Consider the following 25,151-nt stretch of genomic DNA (forward strand, 5'->3'; position numbering starts at 1 on the left):
TGTTTCTACAGTATAATGCCTGGCAGTATTTTGTTTTTCATTTTTGTCTAATACTGATCTGAGATCTGATATCTGAAATTCCATTTCCATTTCATTAATGATTTTATTTCTAAAATCAGGATTAATAGATAAATGTGTATTCTAATTTGTAATTCTAAGGCTTCCAGTGCAGATACAAAACCCTCCAGAAGTCCTTTCTAGTACTAGACTTTAAACACAAATGAGAAAACATCACGTTAGTTACCTACAAGATGAAGAAAACCAATGCATGAGCATGGCAGCCAGAAACTTGCAAATGTAACCCAAAAGACGAGTGCAAAAATCATATGGAAGGATAGCAAGTGCTCTCAATGCACTGGAGTCATTTGCCTCTGCCTTGCAGAATTAGATGTCTTGAATCCATCTTGTGAATATTTCTTTAGTATATGTATGCACTATATATATATATATATATACATATATATATATTAATGGCAAATGCTATTGCTAGAGTACTGTCACCACCAGGTATTAGCAGGGGTTAAGGAGCAGAAAGGAAAGACTCCTGCAATACAGCATTCTGCTGCTAACGAGGCACGTGTAAGTGAAGGAAAAACCATTATAACTAACTTAGAAAGAAACAAGCAAAGCAGTTCTCTGGATACAAACAGTAGAAGATGCATGGTAACTCCTCCAAGGTAGAGAAAGGATGTATGAGGAGGAGTATAACAAATCTACGGGGATTTACATCGTGACAAATTATATGATTACTCAGATATAGCGAGACATTACTCCTCATTTGTGCAACCAGAGGCATAGTTGTTGAACTTCATGGAAAAAGAAAATGGGGATGCCTCTACTAAGCTAACTACAGCAGCTGAAAAGGACATAGAGGTGATACTGACCATGAAAATATTTAAGGGTAGTACAAGAAACAACTTTTGAAGAGTCAGGATAATTATCTCCTATTTTAAGCTGAACATTTGACCAAAATTTGAACAAAAACCTCCTTCAGCTGTATGGCAGGATTAAATTCCTTTATTGCTGAACAGAGTGAAGTTTCAGTTTACAACCTAGCAGTTCAGTAAATGATATATGTTCTAATTATGGTAGAACATGAAAATAATATGTTGAAATGAGACTTGAGAGAGCAAAACAGAATCAAACTTCAGAAATGAAGACCCGATTCTTAGAAAACCAAACAAATGAGCCAAACTGAAAAGAGGTAACAATTTAATAACAATGTACCTATCTAAAAAATCTATTTTATCTCCTGGTGACTATAAGCTAATAGACTCAGGCCTGGCTGTGTAAAAAAGGGAAAAGAGTATCAATTTCTCTATTTTAGATATAGAAATCAAAGAATCGAAACTGTATTTTAGGAACTCTGAGAGCACAAATGTGCAAAGTCTGCCCAAGTGCAAAGGCAGCATGACAAGACTTCAAAACATTAAAACTTCTGAAGAAAAGCCCATTAAATTCTAAATACATGAAAAAAAAAAAAAAAAGAGAGAAAACAATAAATGAACAACAGTGAGAAAACATTCACAATTTAAAGTAATTCAAACAAACACAGGGTGGTACAAAATGATAAAATGCAAGTACATACTTATGACAAAAAGGTTTATACAAATACTGATAAAGGGAGGAAAAATAGTTTCTAATTCTAACGACCATTTACTACATGGGGAATATTCACTTGAGGGGGTGTAATCCTTACAGCACTACTCATCGTTTAACTGGAGGTACTGCGCCATCACCCGCTACGCGGGAGGCAACAAAAACAGCAGGAATCCCTCCCCCTCCTCGCGCGCGCGCGCGCGCGCGCGCGCGCTCTCACCGCAGTCCCCAATCAGGTCGGATCTCACACTACAAATACCCCGCTCCCCACCAGTCCCCACGCATTCGTGCTCGATTACAGCCGCGGTCATGTCTGGCAGAGGCAAGGGCGGGAAGGGGCTCGGCAAGGGCGGCGCCAAGCGCCACCGCAAGGTGCTGCGCGACAACATCCAGGGCATCACCAAGCCGGCCATCCGCCGCCTGGCGCGGCGCGGCGGCGTCAAGCGCATCTCGGGGCTCATCTACGAGGAGACGCGCGGCGTGCTCAAGGTCTTCCTGGAGAACGTCATCCGCGACGCCGTCACCTACACCGAGCACGCCAAGAGGAAGACGGTCACGGCCATGGACGTGGTCTACGCGCTCAAGCGCCAGGGACGCACCCTCTACGGCTTCGGCGGTTAAACTCGCCTTCGATAACAGCTCGTTTTTAGCAACCCAAAGGCTCTTCTCAGAGCCACCCACTTAAATTGGAAAAGAGCTGTGTCGCTTCAACCTAGTTAAGTCTTAATTCTAGCACCAGTAGTTCATAACCGTAAATGTGTAAATCACTTGTAAGACGGTCCTATTGAGATTAAAGTACTGAGTAGTTAGCTAAAGCTCCGGTTCACTATTCGATTAGGGATCATCACTCAGAAGTAAACAATATATATACAGGGTCATATCAACAGCCGAATAGACAGCTGCCAGCCTTAGTTCTTGCTTCACCGAGAAATCTGGTTAAATCGTGGGAGAGGCTCCTTGAGCTCTCCGTTCCAGGGCGGGCTCCTGCGGACCCCTCGGGGTCCGTTCGAAGTGCTGAGGGCGGCAACAAGGAACGTAGGGGCGGATTCCATTCAAATCGCGGTGTTCCTCACAGGGCCTCGCGGAGTGCGGAAATGCGGTGGGGGAAAGCGAGTGGAGGAGGGGACGGCTCAGCTGCTCGTCCCTTGAACGCGCTTCTAAGTACCGAAACGATCCGAGGTCTCCCGACTGTACAAAAACGCCTGATATTCTCGGTGCGTGTCTTAAAACTCGTAAGGGTATTTCTGCTGAAGCCAGAGCAGCTCCGTGCATCCTCTTTCCCTACACCGTTTCTTTTAACCCGAAGCAGGCTCTGCTCAGGCGCTTTCCGGCCAAGAAATGTGCACGGCGCCCATCGTGCTCATAGCAATTCCCAGACGGTGAGAGCATCGTTCCTTGAATCACAGCGACCGGAAGGCAGCTGGGTACCCGCGCTGTGCTGCTTTGGTACCGTGACACCAAATTCTCTTTACGTAAACGGGTCTGTCAGGAGGGAGTTCCTGCTGAGAAACTGCTGTATCGCGTTTGTAACCAGAACTCGGGTTCACATGAGCCGAAATAAAAAGGATGTACGTATCTCATGCGCTCGAAAAAGAGCAAGTAGGGGTTCCTCTTTCCTATTTGGGGCGACTTTGTGCAGGCTGTGACCCAGTATCGCAGTCGCCGCTCGGAGCGGGCGCGGCCGAACACAAAAAAGGCGCCCTACGGAGTGGGGGGAGGGCGAACACCGTTGTCCGGTAATGAAGTGGCGCGCTTTCTAGGCGCACTTTTTGAATTTGAAACCGTCCAATAAAAACGGACCCTCCAAGCCAGCCAATCAGAGAGCGGCGCATACTATAAAATCCGCCGCGGACGCAGTGCGCTACCATTCCGTAGTGGTGTTCGTGCGGAGTTACTCTGTTAGCTCAGGGCAATGGCGCGTACGAAGCAGACGGCGCGTAAGTCGACGGGCGGGAAGGCGCCCCGCAAGCAGCTGGCCACCAAGGCGGCCCGCAAGAGCGCGCCGGCCACGGGCGGCGTGAAGAAGCCGCACCGCTACCGGCCCGGCACGGTGGCGCTGCGCGAGATCCGGCGCTACCAGAAGTCCACGGAGCTGCTGATCCGCAAGCTGCCCTTCCAGCGCCTGGTGCGCGAGATCGCGCAGGACTTCAAGACCGACCTGCGCTTCCAGAGCTCGGCCGTCATGGCGCTGCAGGAGGCGAGCGAGGCCTACCTGGTGGGGCTCTTCGAGGACACCAACCTGTGCGCCATCCACGCCAAGCGCGTCACCATCATGCCCAAGGACATCCAGCTCGCCCGCCGCATCCGCGGGGAGCGCGCCTGAGGCTGCTGTCCTTCCATCTCCTTCATCCCCGTGCCCTAAAGGCTCTTTTAAGAGCCACCACATTGCCACTCAAGGGAGCTGTAACACTATCTTTACAGATAGTTGCATACTTGGGTTACTGTCATCTTGAACTTCGTTTAAGGTATTGTAAAACTTTGGGACTGCGTTGTAAGTACTAGTAGTCATTTTGTGCTCCTTAGCATCTTCCTTACCGGTGGCTGCTGAAAATTATGTGGAAAAAATGTTTATAGACGCATCTAAGGAGTATGCTGCTTTCTCTGTAAGCATTACTTACTCAACAGGGATCTGTGGGGGGAGAGGTATGTTTTTTCTATGTATGCATGTGAACAGTATTAAGTGCTGCTTTATTTCGGGCTTGGAAACTGTTGCAAAATATCGGTGTGAGAGCTACATTGTATGGTAGGTTAAAGGAACTTTCCGTAGTTCTTCTATTTCACCACGAATCGGCCCTTTGTGTAGCTTTAATGCCCACTGCAGGAGTTTGTACTTCTAAGGAACATTGGAGGTATTATTTGAGTTCGTGTGTAAAATAACAAATTTACAGTAATTTGTTTCAGCGTTTTCCTTATAAATGTGCTCAGTCATTGCTTATGCTGGGAGATAGTCTAAGACTTCTAATGCTTCAATAGATTTCTAAGTGTTCTAGTGAATAAAGCAAAATCAACAATAAAGTTAGGCTGGTCTTAGGTAGGATATTCAAGTAATTTAAATTGCTATTTATTTTTGTTCTTTGCCTGATTTATTACTTGGAGACCTGAATAACACCCCTTCCCCCCCCCCTGCAAACGGGTAAGGCTGGCGCCGGGCTCTGGGCTCTGTAGCTTTTGTTCATGACCGAAGTGGGGAGAAGGGGAGGGGGAAGCGACTGCGGGGCTGCGGTGGATTCGTAAGGGAGGGGAGGTCTGTAGGGAATATGGCATTGAGAATTCAGGGTGGGTTCTGCATTTGATGCTGAAAAGAAGATTGAGACAGAAGAGGGATACAAGTAGGAAGACAGGATCAACATTTACTGGATTTTAGTTTATTCGTAGACTTTTGTAGGCAGAAAATTGCAGTTGGCATTTGACTGTCTTTAGTTTCCCATTGTATTGTGCTGAGTTTTGCAGACTCAGCCATTCAGTATCTCGGTGAACTCGTCTTTTCTGTCCGTTCACAAATAAAACACTTGAATTCCCATGGCTTTAGTTCTCAGGGCATCTTTTCCTCTGCCTTTGATAACAGTGTGGCCTATCCTACATGCTGCTCTAATGTTATCATCCATGTTGGTCTCCAGTGAGAATTTAGTTATGTGAGGATGGCATCCAGGGAACCCCACAGTAAGATTCATGGGGTGTGTTGTTTCAGAAATAACACATGGCATATAAAAGAGACCAGGGACAGGACATAGAGCATAATCGTAGGTACAAGAGGGAAGGAAACTGGAATATGGCATTGCCTGGTTGTGAAAGCCAGACATGGGGATGTAGAACATACTTACAGAAAACTATATACATGCATATACACACACATCTACCCGTGTATGTATGTAGGCACGCATTTCCTTCACTCGGTATCCCCTTATCTCTTTCTCAATTCCCTCAGTCCCAGCATGCCATGGATTAGTTATTCTGCCTAGCTCTGCTCGCTGTGATTCCAGCGTTGCTATATGGGATGATCAAATTGAAACATTGACTTTCTCTTTATACATGAACACCTGCAGAGCAAGGGATGAATATCTGATAAATAGAAACCTCTCCTGTTGGAGTAACATACAGACTGTGTCCACAAGTGTAATTTTAAAGGATTAGATATATGCCCGACTATAAGACTATGAACCATAGGCTACATGGTTCTAATTTTTATTGTTCCATGTTAGGAACAGACTCTTTTCTCAGCTGAAACTGCTTTGTAGGTAGGTACCACTTTGAGGTTAGCAAAGGTTAAAATGTATGAACACACATTGCTGACAGTGATGAGGGGGATCACAATATGAATAAAGAGCACATTGCTGGACAGGCACTGCTGCCTGGCATGGTGCAGGTCCAGGCACCACGTGGAGCTCTCAGACAGCAGTCAGTGGAATCTGATCCCAAAAATGGATGTGGAAATTATACATACACACAGTGAATACACATTCTTTTTGAAGAAGAAAATCAAAACATAGCTTCTCTGCCCGTTACAGAGATCGCAGCCATTGTACTCAGCACTTGGTGACGCTGTGGCTCTGCGCTTCCATTGCAATGTAATTCAAAATAAGGACATGCAGGTATTGACTGTTTTGAGGAGCTTCACGGGGCAGGGTGGAGTAAGAAGGAACAAATCCGTGCTCACTGGGGGCTGCTGGCTACACTGCGTGCAGTGCAACTTCCTGTCTTCTTTTCTCATCTGTTGGAGTGCTGCCTGTGACAGATACAGCAAGCAGTTCTATGGGAAAATGCGAATATTAGAGAAACTTCAGCTGGCAACAGGTGACTGCTCTAGCATCTTAGAGCATTCCTTATCTGTGTTCTGTACTCTCGTAACCCAGGTACAGAGCATGCACTTTCAAGCCATGGGAAAAGAAAGGAAGTTATTTCCCACATTCATAGGAGAATTCCTTTCACTCCTTTTACTGTTATGAGTCTGAAGTCTTAATTTTTAACTTACATAAAACCTTATTAAAATGGTCCCTACTCTGTGCATGATAATGAAGATTCAAGCAGAGGTCCGTGTACTGAAGATATCCTTAACTGTTAGAATAACAATTTTAACAGCAGGAATCTGATTGCTCAGTGCTGTCTCAGCCTCTGTATGTATCTCCTGATTACTATCTGGGCTAGCAAAATATCAAGCACAAATATATATACTGATTACTGGCAAAATATACAATTTACACCTTAAGACTTTTATAGAACCCCTATTTAAAAACTTTATCTCCTCAAAATACTCAGATATGCGAGCTACGTGTATATGCAGACATTGCAGGTGCGGTAAAAACCGTATCATGAGCTGGAGCTGCAAATAAAGTACTGGTCTGTGAAATGAAGAGTTCAAGGATTAAACATCTCGAACAAAGAACAGTGCTTCAGCTCTTCTTACTGTGCATGGAGTGGCTCTTAAAAGAGCCTTTGGGTCTGTGTGGGCTGCCTCCGCCTCTACCGGAAGAGAAGGGGGATGGGCGGCGGCCTCAGGCGCGCTCCCCGCGGATGCGGCGGGCGAGCTGGATGTCCTTGGGCATGATGGTGACGCGCTTGGCGTGGATGGCGCACAGGTTGGTGTCCTCGAAGAGCCCCACCAGGTAGGCCTCGCTCGCCTCCTGCAGCGCCATGACGGCCGAGCTCTGGAAGCGCAGGTCGGTCTTGAAGTCCTGCGCGATCTCGCGCACCAGGCGCTGGAAGGGCAGCTTGCGGATCAGCAGCTCCGTGGACTTCTGGTAGCGCCGGATCTCGCGCAGCGCCACCGTGCCGGGCCGGTAGCGGTGCGGCTTCTTCACGCCGCCCGTGGCCGGCGCGCTCTTGCGGGCCGCCTTGGTGGCCAGCTGCTTGCGGGGCGCCTTCCCGCCCGTCGACTTACGCGCCGTCTGCTTCGTACGCGCCATGGCCGAGAAGCTCCTTCCTGCTCTACGGTAACGCAGAGATAGAAAGCGACCGCGTGGCGCGGGCTTTTATAGAGCTTCCCCATCTCTGATTGGACGACTGAAAGCCTCCTCCTGATTGGAGCCCTTGAAAATCCCTTTCTGAGCCCTAGCGAGCTGGAATTGCCACTGCCGGTACCCCCACCAAATCTTAGTTCTGAGTGCACGACCCGTTTGTGCATGGGGCCCGTTTGTGACGCTGCGGTCACATCCCGTCTTCTTCTCCGGTTTCCCCTCTACCCGAATTCCTGGCAGTTTAAAAGCCGTGTGGAGGCTGAAATTCACAAGGACGTCTTGAAACTTCATATTATTGTATTAGTTTACATTTTCTCCCCCACCCCCCACCCCCCTTCTTTTTTCTTCCTTTCACTTTTTAAATATGTTTATTACAGAGTAATGAGAAGGAGAAAAAAAAAAGAAAAAAAGGCCGTACAGTTCTCCTTGTCTCCTCAGAGGAATGGGCACATTATCCCCACTGCCTCAAAGAAAAGATCTCCCAATTCCTCTCAACAAGCAGAGACAGACTGTGTAACGTCAGTTTGTAGCTGTGGTGAGTGTGATACAAACAGTAGTAAAGATGAATCTTGATTGCTATTTTTCTCACATTAATTTTTACTAAGCAAGTCAGAACGAGTGCACAGCCATCAAGTACAATAACGAGTTTGAGAGTGCTCAGAGAAGCAACATCCTGGAGCCATGAGGAGTGTGACAGTCACGTAGCTGGCCCTGCTTATCATCTGTACTGGTGAGCATTGAAGCTGGGGGAAAGCCAGAAGTGACTGTGAGCATTTATTGACAGCTTTTCACGAGAATAAAATGGTTACACATATTTTTTAATATAAAACTGGGGGAAATAAAGCACACAATTTTTCCTGTTATTTCCCATTGATATTTATGATGAAAGGCATAAAGCTACAGCACTTTATAAACGCTTCCTGGACAGCATAGTGGGGAAGAATTCTGTGAAAATCCTTTTGGCAGATCTCCTTTTGTTAACTGGAGGTTTTGCTACAAGACATTGCTAGGAACATAGTTTTCATTTGTGTTTTCCTTTCTTAAAGAAATCTCTATTAAGTACCTAGTCTTTAAATAGTTAAAAAAAAAAAAAAACCACCACCAACAACAAAAAACCCAACTCACTTAGTCCAGGTTACAATGAAGAAACAATTCATATACGATTGCCATCAGAAATAAAATGCTTGCTTTGCATCAGCTTCCATTCCCCCCCCCCCCCCCCTTGTAACGCATCCCTTTTTTTAACTCCCATTTTCTGATCCTCCCCAAATGGTGATCTGCAGCCAGTTAAAGGAAGAATTTTTAGGTCAAGTTAAGTATCATAAATTTTTCAGATTGCACTGAACTCTGTGAGACCTAAAAACAGAAAGGAAATCAGTTCATCTTGATAATATACTTTATTAGCAGGGTGCTCAATGTTTGCTAGGGAATTTAAGGAGTGAACAAACCCCTTTTAAATGATATAAGTAACTTCACTATTAATAGAGAAGAACAAAGCATAACATTGTAATTCCCATAAACACTTGAAAAATAGTAACACAATGTAAAAAAAAAATACTTAGTAACAGCAGCTTCAGTGGGCGGTCTCTTCAAGTAACAGATAGCATCACAGCTCTTTTCCAGGCTAAGTGGGTGGCTCTGAAAAGAGCCTTTGGGTTGTTTTAAAAGCCAAGCCTAACGTCAGAGAACTTTAACCGCCGAAGCCGTAGAGGGTGCGTCCCTGGCGCTTGAGCGCGTAGACCACGTCCATGGCCGTGACCGTCTTCCTCTTGGCGTGCTCGGTGTAGGTGACGGCGTCGCGGATGACGTTCTCCAGGAAGACCTTGAGCACGCCGCGCGTCTCCTCGTAGATGAGCCCCGAGATGCGCTTGACGCCGCCGCGCCGCGCCAGGCGGCGGATGGCCGGCTTGGTGATGCCCTGGATGTTGTCGCGCAGCACCTTGCGGTGGCGCTTGGCGCCGCCCTTGCCGAGCCCCTTCCCGCCCTTGCCTCTGCCAGACATGACCGCAGCTGTAATCGAGCACGAATGCGTGGGGACTGGTGGGGAGCGGGGTTATTTGTAGTGCGTGATCCGACCTGGTTGGGGACTGCAGAGAAAGGGGCGGGGCTCGGTGTACTTCCCGCCTAAGCCGCCTTCTGTTGGCTCAGTCGCGCCCCGCCTGCGCAAAAATTGTGTTTCCTTCTGAGTTTTCCTTCTTGGGGCATAACCTTTTCTGTTATATTTAAGCTGACGTTCTGGCTTTATTATTATTGTTATTATTATTCGTTTTGTTTTTTGTTTTTTAATTTTGTTCAATTAGAACTAAAACCTCGATTTTGTAACGGTTTCCTGATTACTGTATCTCTGAAGTTTCTCTTTCATTTCGTTAATTATCTCTCTATGTTATTTTGAAATATGGGTCTGTATTTCTTATTACAGTTCCACGTGTTTCTTTAATTATCCAGTAGCATTGATTCTTACATGCGATTGTAATGTTTTAAATAGCTGCTCTTCAAAGGTTGCATTATTATTATCTTTTTCTACAGGAGCTTCTTTCAGCAAAACGCATCCAGTAGCATTTCTGATAATTGATTTCCTTTTCCTTGAATTTCTTTACATTCCCAGTTTCTTTCATTCTCTGAACTTTTGCTCAAGGAGAGTGTGACAGAAAAAGTACTTTAATCGAGAGAGTTTAATTCTTATTTGCTGTCTTACTGTTTTTTTTTATAGGTAAAAAATCATTTGAACGAATGCACAGTGCTTTCCATTTCTATGGTATTGTAAATATCCACGTGGCTATTTTCTTAGAGATGGAAAAATTAACTTCCTAGGAAGATTGGCGTTTTTATCCTTTAGGGGAAGGTGCAGACCTCTTCTTCTGCGTTCTGCTGGGGTGGAAAACGTTCTGTTACAAACAAGAAACTGTTCAACAACGATAGTGGCAACAGACAGTGGGTATTTTGCTCAGGAGCGGAAAACGAATAGAAAAGCTGAAAAACATTACCATGATTGTGTGTTTGCTGCCCTCTCGTGGACGTTGCTTTACTCCTCTCCCTCTCAAGCTGAGCGGCTTTATCCCTTCTTCCCTCTTTCCTTCCTTTTTCTTTCCATAAAGATACAGCGTAACATGCATGCATTTTCTTACCTGGCCTTTCATATTTCTCTCTGATACTGGCAACTGTGGCACAATAAATATCACAGTGAAAAGACTGAGTTTTTTGGAAAGTTTGTTACTATGCAAAAATCTTAATTATTGCTGTCCCAGTTTTTCTTTCATGCTGGTGGAGAGAAAATACATCTGAAACACCTGAGCCTCCTTTTAGTGAGGCTCCCTGCCTCAGGAGTGCACAAAGTCTCCCGTTACTAGGCTGGTTCTCATGAGAGTAAGGTCATTTCTTTGTCAGAAAGAGAAGCATAAATCATATTCCAGAAGTCAAGAACAAAGTGACCCAAAGCAGTCAGCTACAGAATGGGCACAGAGTCCTGTAACGAACAGTGGAGAAAACAGAAACACGGAAGTGGCAATGGCAATGTATGTTTTTGCTAAGGCAGTTACGTACAACTAAGCGTGAAGATTCAGCATGCAAGTACAATATGTGCTTCTTTGGCTGGCAAGTGCCATCAGCCAGCTGCTGAATGAGAATGAGAACTACTTTTATGGCTGGTGAAGGCCCTGAGGTTTGTTTGTTTTTATTATATCTGGTGTTTGGGGTGAGTGAGAAAACTCTTTCTATTTTTATGAACTTTCTTTCTTTCCACAGATGCTGACAGCCTAATCCTGAGCCATTGTAAAGTAAACCCTGCAGTGCTTGGGAAGATCTAGAATTGGGGTTTCACTGATGTCCAGCAGAACACCAGCAAAGTAGAGAACACATCTCCCATAGGCAGAACCCCCCATAGGCAGGCCTGGCACCCCCCAGTGCTCAGTGCTGGACTGGGTGCACTGTGATCTGGGCAGTGAAAAAGAAACTTGTGGCACATATTCTGTGAGAAGTGCTGTTGTGTAATCCTGTTAATTCAGAGGTGTCCGGGTGACAAATGGTTCTGCACCTCAACTCACGCTGAGCACAAAATTGGTATTGATCTCACTTCTGCTTTCAGGGTTCTCTACAGGGTGTACCCCCACCTTCCTGCCCACACGTAACATCTCCACAGCTCAACTCCTTCCTTCTGAGAACCTGGAAACTTAATCTTGGATTGTATGCATCTCTCTCTCTCCATTTGTTCAGGCTGGGATGCTACAGAGACTTCTTTTTTTTTCCCCCCATCTTTATTCACCTCAGGCTGCTCACAACCTCAGAAGATGTGTGAAAACAGCATATACAGATTTTACACTTTTGTGTGTGTGTGTGTGTGTGTGTGTAATCTGTCATCATTTTAGCATTTATCAAAACTCAACTCCAATTTTCCCAAACCAACATGAAAGATATTTTGTGTCAGTGTTGTAGCAGTCTTTACATAAAAATCCAATGTTTTGCAGGTGTGAACCTCCAGGAGAGATCTTTTTACTGCTTTTCAGAGACAAACTGAGGCCGTGAAGAATACACCCATACTCACGTGCAAAATTACAGCAAAAGACAAAGAGATACACAAAAGCACAGGAGTAACAGAACCCACTAAGAGAGAACAAAATGGTACAGGAATTAAAGCACAGACACGGCCTGCCTTTATGAGCAGACTGCCTGACTCTGCAGTGACTGATGCCAATTGAAAGTTCTGTAACCTCATGGTAGAAAGGTGTCTATCAGTTGTAGTTGTTTTATTACCATAATAAAATCACTCTGTTGAGTAGTTCTACTTCAACAGAGTTTACAGCAGGCGACTGAGTCTGTACTGCTGATCAGAGACCTTCAGCACTCTCAGATTCCTTTGCTGTTATTTACTTTTTTCATTTTCTACTTCCAGTATAGGAATATCACAGACTGTTGATACCACCATCCAGATAGTAAGTAAATATTTGAAATAATGAGTTGACCCCATGGAAAAGACAACAAATGAAAGCAAATCTTCATTTTAATTCAGACTTTTGAACCCATTTTTTGACTTTCCTAACTTTTGAGCAGCTTAGTTAGTGTTTAAAACCAAAAGGGGGATACTTGTGTTTTCAGTCTCAGCCTGGCTGCTCACTAAGCAGGGGCCTTTCTTTGCTGTCTGATAAATCAACTCTTCTTTGGCCACCAGCCAAAGACTCAGCTCACAGCATGAAATAGTTGCACAGAATCAATCTGATTCCAATCCAGTTCCCAGGTCAGAATTATTCACAAAAAAAAAAGCAGAATGTGCTTTTTGCTTGAGATCCTAATGCATTTTGTGGCATCATACTTGTGTTCCAGGCAGAGATATTCATGTTGCTTGGAGTCTGTAGCATGAGGAAGTGTCCATGCAGTGCAGGCATTGTAGAAATCTAAGAAACTGTGCTTTCATTCATCTCAGAATAGACACTGTTAATCTGAGCACTTTACAAATATGGAAGAGGCTATGGCCCAAAATACAGCCTATATAAAATCTGCAAAAACAAAATAGATATCCCATGGCAACTGAGATGTCCTGACCTAGAATCAAGTCTTGTTGGAATCCTATTCCAACATCCAGGGGGTGTTGCAATCCTATTCCAGCACCCCTGGATGTGATAGTATCTGTCTGGGGAACTTTCTGCTTGTTGGTTCTCAGAAAAGGTCATAACTAAAAGACGGAGCCAAGGACATCACAGGCAAGGAAACATTCTGTGAAGCAAAGTTTCCCAAGGACTAGAAACCAAGCAGGTCACCAGCATTCCAAGAAAACAAAACAACAAAAATCAGTTATTCCCTCTGTTGTTTTTATTTGCTTATTTAGGCCACTGTGTAAGCTTTTTTATCAGTCTGCCCTGAAAAGTTTGCTCCTCAAAGTCAGGCTGGACCAGGATCTGAGCACCCTGACTGAGCCGTAGGTGTCCCTGTTCATTGCAGGGGATTTGGACCAGATGGCCTTTAAAGATTCTTTCCAACTGTAAGGACTCTATGATCTTAGCACATGGCTCGTCTTGGCACATACAGAGCTGAGCTCATCTCTTCCCGATTTCCCCAGTGTCACAAAGCACCTTAACGTGATAAAGAAAAGAAACGAATGCCCAGATGCCCAATAAAGTTGTCATACAACACAGTGAGATGTACCACATCTCCACTGCAATCATAAACCACAGAATCAAACCTTTGCTTGACAGTTTACAGCTGGATAGTTGAAATGACAGGAGAATTGTATCCTCTAATATTTTGTTTTTAATTAGGATATCTGCTTGCCTTATTTCCAGAATAGGAAACTGCTAGGTAGCCAGTGTAGACTGCTGAAGTTGACATGGGGCCCTGAGATTCACATGGCAATCCAGTCCTGTGGCAATGACTTAATGGCTTAAGACGACCCATTTTTGAGGAAGAGGGAGTTGGGCAACAGCTGTTCCCATAGGTAAGATAGGTTGACAGCCCCACAGCAGCAGTGCACAGGCTAAAGGAAGAAGAGTGAAAAAGATTGTTTCAGGGTACTGGCTGAAACTGCAGCTGCGCGTTTACTGCAAGTGCATTACATTGGTGCATGCATGCTCATTTTACTCAGGTCACTCGTACTCTTTGCTACTGCACTCCATTTCCCGTTGGGGGAGGAAGGAAGGAAAGAAGGAAAGAAGGAAAGAAGGAAAGAAGGAAAGAAGGAAAGAAGGAAAGAAGGAAAGAAGGAAAGAAGGAAAGAAGGAAAGAAGGAAAGAAGGAAAGAAGGAAAGAAGGAAAGAAGGAAAGAAGGAAAGAAGGAAAGAAGGAAAGAAGGAAAGAAGGAAAGAAGGAAAGAAGGAAAGAAGGAAAGAAGGAAAGAAGGAAAGAAGGAAAGAAGGAAAGAAGGAAAGAAGGAAAGAAGGAAAGAAGGAAAGAAGGAAAGAAGGAAAGAAGGAAAGAAGGAAAGAAGGAAAGAAGGAAAGAAGGAAAGAAGGAAAGAAGGAAAGAAGGAAAGAAGGAAAGAAGGAAAGAAGGAAAGAAGCAACAATTTTCAGGCAGTGCTATTCCGTCCAGCTCAGTTTTACACAATGTAACAGAATAAGTATTTTCTTCTTTGAATTAAGTCATATGATTTCGTGATTTATACTGCTGCAGAATACAGTAGAATATAGAATGTACTGCTGCAGAACATGAAGCAAAAGCTTAGGCACCGAAGCGATGCGGAGAACTCCAGGAGCAACTCCCGTGCTCAGAGCCTCACCTTACGATTTGAGCGGAGAGACGAGACTCTCGGGGTCAGAACTGCACAGGGAGTGAAATAAGCCCACACAGAGGGGGCAAGCGCGTACCCATTAAGTTCATACACCCCTTCCGCCGAGCGAAAAAACTCGCATTCCCGCCCGCCAGAATAGAGACTCGGAAACCCCGCGCAGCCCAGCAGCCCGCCGGCCGCAGCCAATGTACGCGCAGCGCGGGCTTTTCGAAATCCGCAGTGATGGGGAGAGCAAAGAGCGCGCCCACCGCGGCGCAGCGCCGGATGGGCGAGCGCTGCTCGGACTCTCACAAACCCTCCGGGCTCGCTCCAGTCCCGTACGGCCGCCGTGAGGCTCCTCACAGCGCGCCGGCTCGGACGCGGTGCAGCGAGCTGCCGCGGGGACAGCTGCCCGGGACCTGGGGAGAACAGAGGGAGGGCATCTGCACCGCTGAAAAAAGCGAACCTCCATCTGCACACACACAAAGAACCGTAAGAAACAGCGATTCAGCTCTTTTTGGGAAACTTTGGGTGGCTCTTAAAAGAGCCGTTGGGTTTATCTGCAAAGCAGAAGGGAGGGTTTTTTTTTTTTTTTTCCCCAGGATATTTACTTTTTCTTAGGGGCCGCCTTCTTTGCCTTGGCTGCCTTGGGTTTGGTCGCCTTGGGCTTGGCAGCCTTGGGCTTCACCGCCTTTGCCTTGGCCGGGCTCTTGACAGCCACCGCCTTTTTGGGCTTGGCAGCCTTGGTCACCTTCTTGGGGCTCTTGGCCGCCTTCTTGGTGGCGGCAGCCGCCGGCTTCTTAGCTTTCTTTGGGCTCTTCTTCACTGCCACCGCCTTCTTGGGCTTCTTGGCAGCAGCCGCAGGTTTCTTGGCCGCCGGCTTCTTGGGCTTGGCTGCAGGCGTTTTCTTCTTAGGAGCCTTCTCCTTCACATCACCCGACTTCTTGCTGAGCCGAAAGGAGCCCGAGGCGCCGGTGCCCTTGGTCTGCACCAGGGTGCCCTTGCTGACGAGGCTCTTGAGCCCCAGCTTGATGCGGCTGTTACTTTTTTCCACGTCGTAGCCGCCGGCGGCCAGAGCCTTCTTGAGCGCGGCGAGGGAGAGCCCCTTGCGCTCCTTGGAGGCGGACACGGCCTTGGTGATCAGCTCGGTGACGCTGGGGCCCGCGGGCTTGCGGGCTTTGGCGCCGCCCGCCGCCTTCTTCGGCTTCTTGGCGGGGGCCGCCTTGGCCGGGGTCGGGGCGGCGGCGACATCGGGCGCAGCGACAGGAGCGGTCTCAGCCATGGCGCCTCCTGCGGAGCTCCGCGAACAATGGCGCGGTCGCCGCCGCCACCCCCTTTATAGCAGCGCCGCGCGCGCTGATTGGTTCGCCCCGCCGGCCGCCGCCGCTCCGGTTGTGTTTCTTGTCGGTCCAAAAATCTCCTTTTCCTACAGAAATTGACCGCCCGCGCAGCCAGTTCCTTACCGGGAGGTGAGGGGACGTTGGTGCCGCAAGGTGGAAGAGTTACCCGTTAGAATGAGGAGAATTAAGGGAAAAGAGATTCGAGAAACTCCGCTGAGTGGAGCCGTGGTGACCCCGGCAGAGGGAAACATTCTATTTATCTTCTAAATTAAAAGTATCCCTTTGGCTAAATCCACACAGCGGGCATGAAACCGCGTACTTCGGAAGCTCCTCTCCAGATTAGGGCAAATAACGCAGTGGCTTCAGTGTGTGATCTCAGCGTAAATGAGTATGAAAGCCGAGCAAGTAACACAGCGCGGCCCCGCAGCGCGGGCTCGGCTCCCGCTCCCCTCCGCGAACACAGCGTCCCACTCGGCGCCCGCTCGGCCCGCCGCTGCTCTCCCGGTGCCGGCAGGCAGAGGTTGGCACTCCGGCAGAGCGGTGAAAGCCGATGTCTCTTTACGTCTGTTTTGGTATTGCAAAGGAGCGAAGCATCGACGAGCCTCTCCCTGAGGGCTGATGTGCCTGTTAGCGCACCGCCGATGCATCCTGAAAGGGTTGCTTTGTCAGGAGACACGTTAGCTACCGCTGCAGTACATCGTCTTTTGATCTTAAAACCGTCTTTGCATCGCGGTTTATGAAAAGCCGTTGTGAAACAGAAGCTGGGGTGTAATGAAAATATGAACCGAGTGGAGACTTGAAGCTCTAAGTCCTGTCCTGGGAGGGTACGATCGGAATAATTTATTATCCACATAGATTTCTCTGTTCTAATGTACAAATGTTGACATTTAAGCGTAATGCTTTGATAGCAGCATCCAATGCTTCGCTATTTCAATCTTTTCAAGAGGTCCCCTTCCCCAGGTAGATCCATATTAAATAAAAATTGGCAAATTCTCAGTTTCCACCTTGAAATTCTCCCCTCCTTTCTCAATGGCTCTGCTTTCTCTTTCAGTATGAACCATTGACCGGTCTGTCTGTGATAACGTCGTTGCACACACTGGATACAAGGCCGTCATTTGCTGCTCATACTGATGGACCACATACATTCAGGTATTCAAGAAACTGAAACAGAGTAAAAGGATTGAGGTCACAGTGCAGCGTTACAGCAGCCTGGGTAAACATGCACAGCTGTCCTGGAGAAATTTCATGTCCTTTTGGGTGTGTGTTTAGCTGAAAATGTACATTTCTGAGAAATAACAGGAACTGCATCTCAACTGCACCTCCGGGTAACTGAGAGACGGGAGTATCAAATGACCTCTGTGAATCTTTTTAAATGAGTTCTTCTTACAGTCACTCGCAAGCCAAGAAGCGAAAGCTCCACATCAAACAGTGGATCTGAACTATTCCAGTAATTTTACATTCTTATTTTTTATCCTCTGGAGGTTAAACGGTGAAAGAAGTATATGGCTGGGTGAGGTACCCCAGAGAGTGCAGCTTGGCCTGCAAGATGAAGGTAACTGTGTGTTTTGGCTGCGATAACAAGCATGACAGAAACGTTAACATAAGGTTGTAGGGCTGCCTATTGTATGAAAACAAAAATTGGAAAGCAATTTTTATTCTGATTTCATCTGATGGTTATTTCTTGAAATGCAGAGAGTTGAGGCCCTTAGTATTGGGACTGAAGACTGACTCAGAAGTGCTGATGGTGAGGAAAAGGTTGGATGTAAACCAGTAGTGCAGACCCTATGGTAGTAACTGATGTATGTAGGTTGCTCAGAAAGTACTGCCTCCTATTTATTTCCATAGAATCTACAACAGACACAAAGAACACAATAGCATTACTTTAGACTTTTGTGGTTTCAACTGAAAGACTGCTAATAGCACACCAGTGTTCTAGACATTGCTGAGTGATGGAACACTGTGGCTAGGCCACATGTTTGGGAAGAGCTGCTGCCTTTATTATGGGGCCTCAGGGAGTGGGGTGGCACCAGGACAGCTGGCCTGAATTAGGGACACCATGCAGAACACCGTAAAACAGTGAGGAGTCAGAAGCAGGAGGAGCTGCTGCCTGGGAGTCCAATCCAGTCTAGTCTGTCTATCCATCAGGAGTTGAGAGCTTGTATTGATGCTGATGGGGGACTGGTCGGCAGGCAGTACTGCTGTTGTTGTGCGTCAGTCAGCTGGTGGTGAGTGATTGCATTTATAATTCCAGTTTTGTTTCCAGTTTTTGCTTCTTAGTAAATAAATTTATTCTCAGCCCATTAGTCCTACTTTGTTACTAATTCTCTCTCACATCCCACTCGAGAGGGACTGAGGGGAGTGAGCGAAAGGCTATGTGGTGTTGTGCTGCCTGCTAGGTTAAACCACAACAGCTAGCATATTGTATCTGAGAATTTGCCCTATTTTTCAGCACAATCACTGCCATGAGCTATACATTTCCACCAATGTTTTATGCCATGCCCATAAAAATCTGTACCAGTGGAGGTGACCCATTGTTGCTGCCATCTTTTCAGACTGCCCCTCTGCTGCCATCTGTCACTGGCAATGAAATGTAATGGAATAATGGTGGGGAGGTTCATCCTCTACTGCCAGACCACCATCTCTGCCTCTGATATCATGGGCCGGCATAATGAAATAGGAGGCATTATTTTGGGAGCAGCTCCCACAGATCTCAAGTCCTCCCAGGGACAATGGAACCAAGATTTTAGTTCTATAGTGCATTAGCATTTATATATATATATATATATATATATATATGCTTCTTCCCTCCTTCTTTCTATATTTCTTTCAAGGTTCTTACACTAAATGACATCTTTCTGTCAATTCTCTGCACTTGTACAGAAAGGAAAATCAGATTCACGTTCTGCCTTTTATGTCTCACAAGAAGAGGGAATGTATAATTGGGCTCAGATTCCTGGGATTGGAAACAGGATGTTCTTTTTTTTTTTTACTTTTATTATCATGACAGTTTCTTCACTTACTCAGAAACTGGAACTTATTTACAGTTTTGAGCATGAGGTCTCAAAACCATCAGTGCTTCATACAATATTTTTTTTCTACATATGATATCCCATCCACTGTGTCAGGTACTTGTGATAAGAAAAGATGACTGGATATATCAGGCTACTGGTTCTCACTGGAGAAAATGTTATGAACTTTTTGACAAGCTAGGTCAAATTAAAGGAAAAAAAAAGTTGCTGAGTGTTGTAGAAACTCTTGGATCATTTTTTCTCTGGCTCTTTATGCAATTACATTTTGCACTGTAATATTCGGGTATAGTATGCTACAACTATCGGAGTATTCTAAGCCTATTTTAATTTCTCAGCCACTGTAGGCTGCAGTTTAAAATTTCAGCCACTGTAGAATATAATCCAAAACAAAGAACATGTGTGTTAACATAGGAACTTAGGATAGCTACAGTAGGAAGGCTTCCCCTGCCTGGCTTTGATCTTCCACTATTTCAACTGGCAGATGTTGTATTTGACTACGATCATTCGATTTTCCTTCCTTTCCTATGTAGAATAAAGAAGCATCAACAGAAATTCTGAAATAATTTATGAAAATATTGTTACTTTCCTTCCAGCAGTAAGAACAGTTTCTGATAAAGATCCAATGGCCGCAGCTGAAGCTGGTTCTGTCGCACACAAGTGGAAATGAAAAGAAGGAACAATATATGCATATTTAAGAATAGACATAAGCTAGGAATAATTGCTGGGGTGAGAAAGTGCACTTCTCTAAATATCAGATTAGAGGTCCATCCAGAACTGTAGGGTTGCGGCATTTCCTTTAGGAAACTCCAGTTATGATGCAAGCAGACAAGTTTAGGTATAGTAGTGAAGGAAGCCAAGGACGCTTAGAAAACTCCTAATGTGCTTTGAAATGCCTCTTCTGTTCCTAGAAATGGCAAAAAATAGTATATGGCATTTCCCAGCACAGCTGATACCAGTAAACCCAATACCTATTATGGTATAATTGGCCAAACCTTTACTGCCTACTTCAGCCCACACCGTTAATATTTTTATGCACTAAGCACTAAAAGCACACCCTTCTGGTTCAAAGCTCATTGCTTTAGTTTTAACATTTAATAAATTAATTAACTGTAATGTATAAAGTGATAAAGACTATTCTATTACATTAGCATAAAATGTCAATTAGTCCTTTTTCTAATAGGTAAAGACAGAAATTCCTCCTTCAGTTCTTGAAGCTTCTCATGTTCCTCAACATTATTATGGACGACCATTAAATGATCATTTGTATGACAGAAAACCATTTATTTAAAACCTACTGGTGACAACGATGGCACCTGAACAATGGAATAAGGCAAAGCAACCAGGAGAGCTTCCATCCTGACTTTGGAGCATGGAATTCATGAGTTAATTCCCAAGATTTAGAGGAAGGTGTGTCCCAGCAATTTCAACTAGTTACGTTGTTTTCTAAAGCTCCATGTATTTGAAAGAGTTCCGGAGCACAGAAAGGACCAAAGGAAAAGCCAATCCTTTGAAATCTTTTCCCTTTGTTGCCCTGAGGGTTACATCCTGACATTCATTTTAGAGCTGACAATCACATTTCCTGTCTTGGACACCAGACCACCCTGCTGAAGTGTAGAGAGATCAAATTTGTGTATGCAAGCTATAAATCATAATTTCACCTCCATCTGTAACTATTTGTGCATAAATTTAGGGGAGAGAAAAATAAACCACAAGTCTAAATAGTAAATACTGTTCTATGTTAATTATGTAAAAAGGAAAGAAGCTAAGAAGAATACTGCATAAGCGAGTGAAATTGGAGATACCCCAAGAAACAGAGAAGAGAGTAATCACTATCACTATCTACCAGAAGTGCATCCAGAATTCATGGACATTTAAAATCATGTTTGCTGTATTTGAGCCTTTAAAAAACATATATTGTTAAAAATTACTTGTTACGGTTTATGCAATTTATCATTTATTCTTAGATATAATGTTGTTTGCAATGGCTTGGGTTGCATATGCAGGCCTAACTGCATAATAATAATAATAATAAAATAATCGAAGGGAACAAAGTCATACTGTTCTTAGGGATCAGTACACTAAACATGCGTAAGGCAACTTATATACTGTATTGACATCTTCGGATTGTACGTACAGTGCCCACCATCAAAAGAGCAAGACATGAAGAGTTGAAAGACTTGGTGCTACTCTAAATGGAAAGCGAATTAAAGAAAATTCCCTATGGTTTGACACCAGTTAGAGGAAAAAAAAACCTCACCTTGGAACTACAAGGTTACATATACACGGGTATTGATACATGACTATTGAAAATATTAGGATACACGGAAAGCATTCAAGAAAATAAAGAGGAGCAATACAAAAAGAAAGTGCAATAGATTTCTCAGGTAGTGTACTTTACACCGAAAAAAAAAGAAAAAAAGTCATGAGAGAAACAGACTGTAATGAGGAAAATGAAACGCATTGCAGCCGGGAGAAAAAAAATTAGCCAGGAGAAGGCCCCGCCCCCCAGGGAGGAGGAGGCAGTGGCGCTCCCGCCCCCGCCTGGGGCCCCGCCCCTGGTTTCAATCAGGTCCGACCATACGCCATAACACCCGCGCGCGCCCCGCCGCATCCTCACTGGTGTCGGAGGACTCAGGCTCTCGGCATGTCTGGCAGAGGCAAGGGCGGGAAGGGGCTCGGCAAGGGCGGCGCCAAGCGCCACCGCAAGGTGCTGCGCGACAACATCCAGGGCATCACCAAGCCGGCCATCCGCCGCCTGGCGCGGCGCGGCGGCGTCAAGCGCATCTCGGGGCTCATCTACGAGGAGACGCGCGGCGTGCTCAAGGTCTTCCTGGAGAACGTCATCCGCGACGCCGTCACCTACACCGAGCACGCCAAGAGGAAGACGGTCACGGCCATGGACGTGGTCTACGCGCTCAAGCGCCAGGGACGCACCCTCTACGGCTTCGGCGGTTAAACTCGTCTCCGATTCCGGCCACCCGAACTCGTGTTCAGCAACCCAAAGGCTCTTTTCAGAGCCGCCCACTTGGTTCTAACAAAGAGCTGTGTCACTTCGCTTGATGTGACGGATCTTTCTTTTACTTAATACTTAAGCTGTTTCATCTCCCCCAGCCGCATTTTCAGTTGTTTGCTTTCCGTGTCCGGACTGCAGAGCTGTGTAGCTCAGCTCTAGCGCCTCGCAGCGTTCCTCCGTTCCCTCGCAAGCGGCTCGCTGCCTCCGCTTCCCCGCAGGCAGGCTCTCACCGGGCAGCTTTCGGGCTGCCCCTCGCTCCAGGGCGCGCTCTTGACTTCTATTCCCGTTGCTAGCGACCGAGTCAGGCACGTGCCACACAGTGCCCAGGGCGCGAATCCAGCGCCTCCCTTCGGCGCCGCGTCCGGAAAGGCCAGGAGAAGGGGGCCGGCCCCATTACCCACAGACGGGGGAAGGGAGAAGCAGAAGCAGCTTCTGCCCTGACAGGAACCCCCCTAGGTGGGGGGAGAAATGGGGAAGAGGCGGCTATTCCGCTTTCGCCCGCCCGCCCGCAGGGGCCGCGCACGCCGGGCTCGCGGCAAGAGGCGGACACCACAACGGACCCCGCGGTGTCCGCTCCTTTTCCCTCCTTCCGGGCGTTTCGCCCGCCCTTACGAAAGGCGCGCGCGGGGCCGCCCACGCGGGACCGCGGATGCGGCGGCTGCCGCTCGAGAGGGGGACGGGGAGCGGCTTCAGCGCAGCGTTTCGGGTTGCAGTCGGGACAGGGCAGCGACGCCGAAGGGAAAACTCGGGGCATCCCGAACGAACACAGCGCGCCTCTCCGGCGGAGCTGCGAGGCCCGCACGGACGGAAAAACCCCCCAGTGCCGCCGTGCGCCCAGCAGCACGGAACCTCCCGCAACAACACACCACACAAGCACTCGTCGAGTCGCCGCATTCCGAGCTCTTTCTCGAGACTGTGGGTGGCTCTGAAAAGAGCCTTTGGGTTTCACTTCGCTGCTCGGCGCGCTTCCTCGGGGCCGGCCTACTTGGCCTTGGCCTTGTGGCTGTCGGTCTTCTTGGGCAGCAGCACGGCCTGGATGTTGGGCAGCACCCCGCCCTGCGCGATGGTCACCTTGCCCAGCAGCTTGTTGAGCTCCTCGTCGTTGCGGATGGCCAGCTGCAGGTGGCGGGGGATGATGCGCGTCTTCTTGTTGTCGCGGGCCGCGTTGCCCGCCAGCTCCAGGATCTCGGCCGTCAGGTACTCCAGCACGGCCGCCAGGTACACCGGGGCGCCGGCGCCCACCCGCTCCGCGTAGTTGCCCTTGCGCAGCAGCCGGTGCACGCGGCCCACGGGGAACTGCAGCCCGGCCCGCGACGAGCGCGACTTGGCCTTGGCGCGCGCCTTCCCGCCCTGCTTCCCGCGCCCCGACATCGCCGATCAGTCGCTCAGAAGCTCAACTGCCAACTCAACAGAAATCAAAACACGCAACAGCTGCCCGCGCTCGCCCGCGCGCCTTTATATCCCTTCCCCGTTGCGCGCCCGCCGGCTCCTGATAGGCGGAGCTGTCCTCACAGGGAACGAGCGCCCAATGGCGTAGCGAATCTCGGCCCGACCAATAGCGACGGGCGCCCTTCCCCGCCCCGCCCCTCTCTCTGCTCACAGCCAATGGCGGGGCGGAAGGGGCGGGAGCAAGGGGGCATTCCGCCCACTAACTGAGCGTGTGCTGCGGGCGGGTGTGGGGCGGTCACTGAGAGCGGTTACGGCTGCTCCGGCCTTTTTCTCGACATCTCTTATCTATTTTGTTGATCTGTTTTTTTTAAACAGTTGCCAAGGGCCCGAGCACGGCACAGTCAGGGGGAGAGGGAGACATAAAAGAGGGTGTTGAGCGTTCGCGTCATAGCGAGCCGAGGGGTGGGACATTTCGGACGGCCCCTCTGAACATTAACCGTTCTTGGTTGCCTTCCTGGAAGTAAACATCACAGCTCTACTTCCATGCCTAAATGAATTACTTGAAACGAGAAGCTAATACAAATGGCACTCTGCTAGCGACTCTATACATACTTAGTACATTGACTAGCGTTTCATTCTTTGCTTGTATATAAGCATCTCAGATTGGCTTCTATAATTGTATAAATTTGCGTCTATTTCAGTTACATTGCAGCGTTACAGCTCTTTTTATTGTAGATGGAGTGGCTCTTAAAAGAGCCTTTTGGGTTGATTTAAGTAGACGTTTAAAGATAACTTTCGAGGCTTAACTTTCTTTATGCCCTCTCCCCGCGGATGCGGCGGGCGAGCTGGATGTCCTTGGGCATGATGGTGACGCGCTTGGCGTGGATGGCGCACAGGTTGGTGTCCTCGAAGAGCCCCACCAGGTAGGCCTCGCTCGCCTCCTGCAGCGCCATGACGGCCGAGCTCTGGAAGCGCAGGTCGGTCTTGAAGTCCTGCGCGATCTCGCGCACCAGGCGCTGGAAGGGCAGCTTGCGGATCAGCAGCTCCGTGGACTTCTGGTAGCGCCGGATCTCGCGCAGCGCCACCGTGCCGGGCCGGTAGCGGTGCGGCTTCTTCACGCCGCCCGTGGCCGGCGCGCTCTTGCGGGCCGCCTTGGTGGCCAGCTGCTTGCGGGGCGCCTTCCCGCCCGTCGACTTACGCGCCGTCTGCTTCGTACGCGCCATCGCTTAAGAACGCAACCAGGCAGGGAGCAACGCCAGGAAATAGACGCCGCTCTCCGCTGTGGGGATATTTATACTAGCACCGCTCATTCTGATTGGCCGAAACAAACAGGCTGAATCTCATTGGTCGATTCGAAGTTTAAAATAACCGCCTTTTGTAACGTACCGGCAACCACCGTCTCTCATTGTTGTCTCATTGCAGTGTCTCATCGAGCACACAGAAACTTTTTTTTTTTCTTTGCTTTGTTTTGTTTTTTATCCTTTTGGTTTCTTTTAAGGCAGAAATTTATTCTCGCATTTCTGGAAAGCACTCATGTACGCTGATTCAGTAGAGAGACAATAAGCAGTAGATTGCAAAGCCTTCCATGCTGAAGTCAGTAATGAGAAAAATAAGAGCAAAAATATGTTTTGTTAAGGA

At 47.3% G+C, this 25,151-nt stretch overlaps 8 protein-coding genes across 8 annotated transcripts; 3 read left to right on the forward strand and 5 right to left on the reverse strand.

Annotated features, from left to right (window-relative positions):
• Positions 1–1,878: 1,878 nt before the first annotated feature.
• Positions 1,879–2,279, forward strand: HIST1H4B (histone cluster 1, H4b). Its single transcript, NM_001396426.1, has one exon. It carries the CDS (start codon positions 1,909–1,911, stop codon positions 2,218–2,220), a length of 312 nt encoding a protein of 103 aa, NP_001383355.1. The 5' UTR covers positions 1,879–1,908; the 3' UTR covers positions 2,221–2,279.
• Positions 2,280–3,462: 1,183 nt separating this feature from the next.
• Positions 3,463–5,364, forward strand: HIST2H3D (histone cluster 2 H3 family member d). Its single transcript, XM_001233027.7, has one exon. The coding sequence runs from the start codon at positions 3,512–3,514 to the stop codon at positions 3,920–3,922; it is 411 nt and encodes a 136-aa protein (XP_001233028.1). The 5' UTR covers positions 3,463–3,511; the 3' UTR covers positions 3,923–5,364.
• A 1,644-nt stretch (positions 5,365–7,008) lies between these two features.
• Positions 7,009–7,539, reverse strand: HIST1H3A (histone cluster 1 H3 family member a). The gene has a single exon (XM_025154971.3). The coding sequence runs from the start codon at positions 7,497–7,499 to the stop codon at positions 7,089–7,091; it is 411 nt and encodes a 136-aa protein (XP_025010739.1). The 5' UTR covers positions 7,500–7,539; the 3' UTR covers positions 7,009–7,088.
• Positions 7,540–8,928: 1,389 nt separating this feature from the next.
• Positions 8,929–9,582, reverse strand: HIST1H4I (histone cluster 1, H4i). The gene has a single exon (XM_003640370.5). It carries the CDS (start codon positions 9,550–9,552, stop codon positions 9,241–9,243), a length of 312 nt encoding a protein of 103 aa, XP_003640418.1. The 5' UTR covers positions 9,553–9,582; the 3' UTR covers positions 8,929–9,240.
• A 5,756-nt stretch (positions 9,583–15,338) lies between these two features.
• On the reverse strand, positions 15,339–16,045 carry HIST1H103 (histone cluster 1, H1.03 (similar to human histone cluster 1, class H1 genes)). Its single transcript, NM_001305385.2, has one exon. It carries the CDS (start codon positions 16,022–16,024, stop codon positions 15,350–15,352), a length of 675 nt encoding a protein of 224 aa, NP_001292314.1. The 5' UTR covers positions 16,025–16,045; the 3' UTR covers positions 15,339–15,349.
• A 5,681-nt stretch (positions 16,046–21,726) lies between these two features.
• On the forward strand, positions 21,727–22,135 carry LOC121106538 (histone H4). The gene has a single exon (XM_040668277.2). The coding sequence runs from the start codon at positions 21,756–21,758 to the stop codon at positions 22,065–22,067; it is 312 nt and encodes a 103-aa protein (XP_040524211.1). The 5' UTR covers positions 21,727–21,755; the 3' UTR covers positions 22,068–22,135.
• Positions 22,136–23,012: 877 nt separating this feature from the next.
• On the reverse strand, positions 23,013–23,561 carry HIST1H2A4 (histone cluster 1, H2A, IV (similar to human histone cluster 2, class H2A, member C)). Its single transcript, NM_001079475.2, has one exon. It carries the CDS (start codon positions 23,493–23,495, stop codon positions 23,106–23,108), a length of 390 nt encoding a protein of 129 aa, NP_001072943.1. The 5' UTR covers positions 23,496–23,561; the 3' UTR covers positions 23,013–23,105.
• Positions 23,562–23,830: 269 nt separating this feature from the next.
• On the reverse strand, positions 23,831–24,784 carry HIST2H3A (histone cluster 2 H3 family member a). The gene has a single exon (XM_416193.7). The coding sequence runs from the start codon at positions 24,734–24,736 to the stop codon at positions 24,326–24,328; it is 411 nt and encodes a 136-aa protein (XP_416193.2). The 5' UTR covers positions 24,737–24,784; the 3' UTR covers positions 23,831–24,325.
• Positions 24,785–25,151: the final 367 nt, after the last annotated feature.

Source organism: Gallus gallus, chromosome 1 (genome assembly GCF_016699485.2).
Source record: "Gallus gallus isolate bGalGal1 chromosome 1, bGalGal1.mat.broiler.GRCg7b, whole genome shotgun sequence".
In the NCBI taxonomy this organism is placed as follows: domain Eukaryota; kingdom Metazoa; phylum Chordata; class Aves; order Galliformes; family Phasianidae; genus Gallus; species Gallus gallus.